General features: G+C 59.3%; 1 protein-coding gene across 1 annotated transcript; it reads left to right on the plus strand.

Annotated features, from left to right (window-relative positions):
* Positions 1–318: 318 nt before the first annotated feature.
* LOC104464534 (dnaJ homolog subfamily B member 13-like) lies at positions 319–1125 on the plus strand (the record flags this gene model as incomplete). Its single annotated transcript, XM_010077267.1, has 2 exons — positions 319–478; positions 968–1125. Coding segments are annotated over exons 1-2 (318 nt in total), but the record flags the coding sequence as incomplete, so codon positions are not given.
* Positions 1126–1744: the final 619 nt, after the last annotated feature.

Here is a 1744-nt window from a genome sequence, read left to right on the forward strand (position 1 = left end):
GTGGCTGTCCTGTGCTGAGGACCCCAGAGGTTCTCTCCCAGGAAGTTCAGGGGCAGGAGGGGCTGGACCGCGGGTGAAGCATCTCTGCTCTGGCTCGAGGTGTGCTGAGGTCTGAAGCCCTGGTCACTGTCACATCCAGGGAGGTGGCATCAGCTCTGTGACCCGCAGCCAGGCTGCAGCTGGCGTATTTTCCTGCTCCCATCCCAATTTGCTGTTCTCGGGGTGGTGGGGGAGTCTCCTCCCAAGCAAAGCCTGGATCTCGGGCCCTCCCCCAGCGTGGGAGACCGTGGCCATTCCCAACTTCTTCTTCCCTAAGCCATGAAGAAAGGCATCTACGACAAATTTGGAGAAGAAGGTCTCAAAGGCGGCATCCCCCTGGAGTTCGGTGACGACAACCCCTGGACTGCCGGCTACGTGTTCCACAACAACCCCGACAGAGTCTTCAGGGAGTTCTTCGGTGGAGACAACCCCTTTGCGGGTAGGTTGGGGGGCTCTGGGGGGTGGCCTGGGCCCTGTTTGTGGCTCTGGTGTCACTGCTAGCTCTGAGATTTAACATTATGGGATGTTTCCCTGCTCAGCTGCTCTCAGGTCCCTCTGGGGCTGCTGGTTTCCGGCTCTTGGAGGTTAGATCCTGACGTCCCCCAGCCTGGGGTGGGCGAGAGGTCTTGGGGTGCAGGTTCAGGCTGTCAGGTCTCCCCAGCTACTGTTTCCTGGACCATTGTGACCCTTTTCCTGGAGAATTTCCATCAAAAAAGAGGGGTCAGGTTAGCAACACCGCCGCAAACATGTACGATAAAAACACTCCTGGAGAAAAACCCTTCAGCTGGAGGAGGAGGATGGTCCCAGGCAGAAGCAGATGGGAGGGTTCTGGTGGCATATTTGGGGTGCTCATGGTAAGAAGACCCCAGGGGATCCCCGCCCGGGCTCTGATCCGAATGAGGTGACTCCCCCATGCTCGCTCGTGCAGAGTTCTTTGCCGAGGACGGCTCGGAGTTGACCCTGCCCTTCGGAGGGCTGCGAGGACGAGGAGTGATGAAGCAAGACCCCCCGATCGTGCGAGATCTCTACCTCTCCCTCGAAGACTTGTTCTACGGCTGCACCAAGAAGATTAAGATCTCCCGCAGGGTAGGGGTGGGGGGGGTACAGGAGGGGGCACGCTCGGCAGGGCAGGGAATTTGGGGTTGGATTCTCCTCCCACTGAGAACCTGAGGCTTTAGGGCTGGTCCCCCTTGGGGCAGGGGCTCAGCGGACCACCACATCTGTGCCGTGGAGAGGGATCTGAACCAAACCCAGCAGGAGCCGAACCAGTACCTTCCTCTCCTGGCTTTCCAAAGGGAATTGGGCAGGAGACGTCATGTTTCACATCGGTGGGATGTTTCACAGCTGGTGGGAAGGACGGGCTGATTTCAGAGGGGGACAGAGAGGCAGCCCAGCCTTTCCTGGGTTCCCACAATTTCACTTTCACACTGGGTTGTGTTGCCTTTGTGCTCCGGTGACCTGTGTCCCTCCTCTCGCTGTCCCAATCTCCGGTTCCAGCCCTGAGTTTCTCCTGCTCCATCGGATCCCAGTTGTACCTGCAGCTGCCTTGCTGTGGAGTACGAGCCGGAGCTGTCCTCGCTCTCCTCTGCGCCTGCGTGCACGCGGCTGGATGAGCAGAGCAGTTCCAGCCCCCTCCCTCGGTGTCACAAATCACCTCTGTGTTGTCCCTCGGGGGATGACAGCCCTGAGGAGAAGGACTGGGGGG

Source organism: Pterocles gutturalis, unplaced genomic scaffold, assembly GCF_000699245.1.
Source record: "Pterocles gutturalis isolate BGI_N339 unplaced genomic scaffold, ASM69924v1 Scaffold32498, whole genome shotgun sequence".
Taxonomy (NCBI): domain Eukaryota; kingdom Metazoa; phylum Chordata; class Aves; order Pterocliformes; family Pteroclidae; genus Pterocles; species Pterocles gutturalis.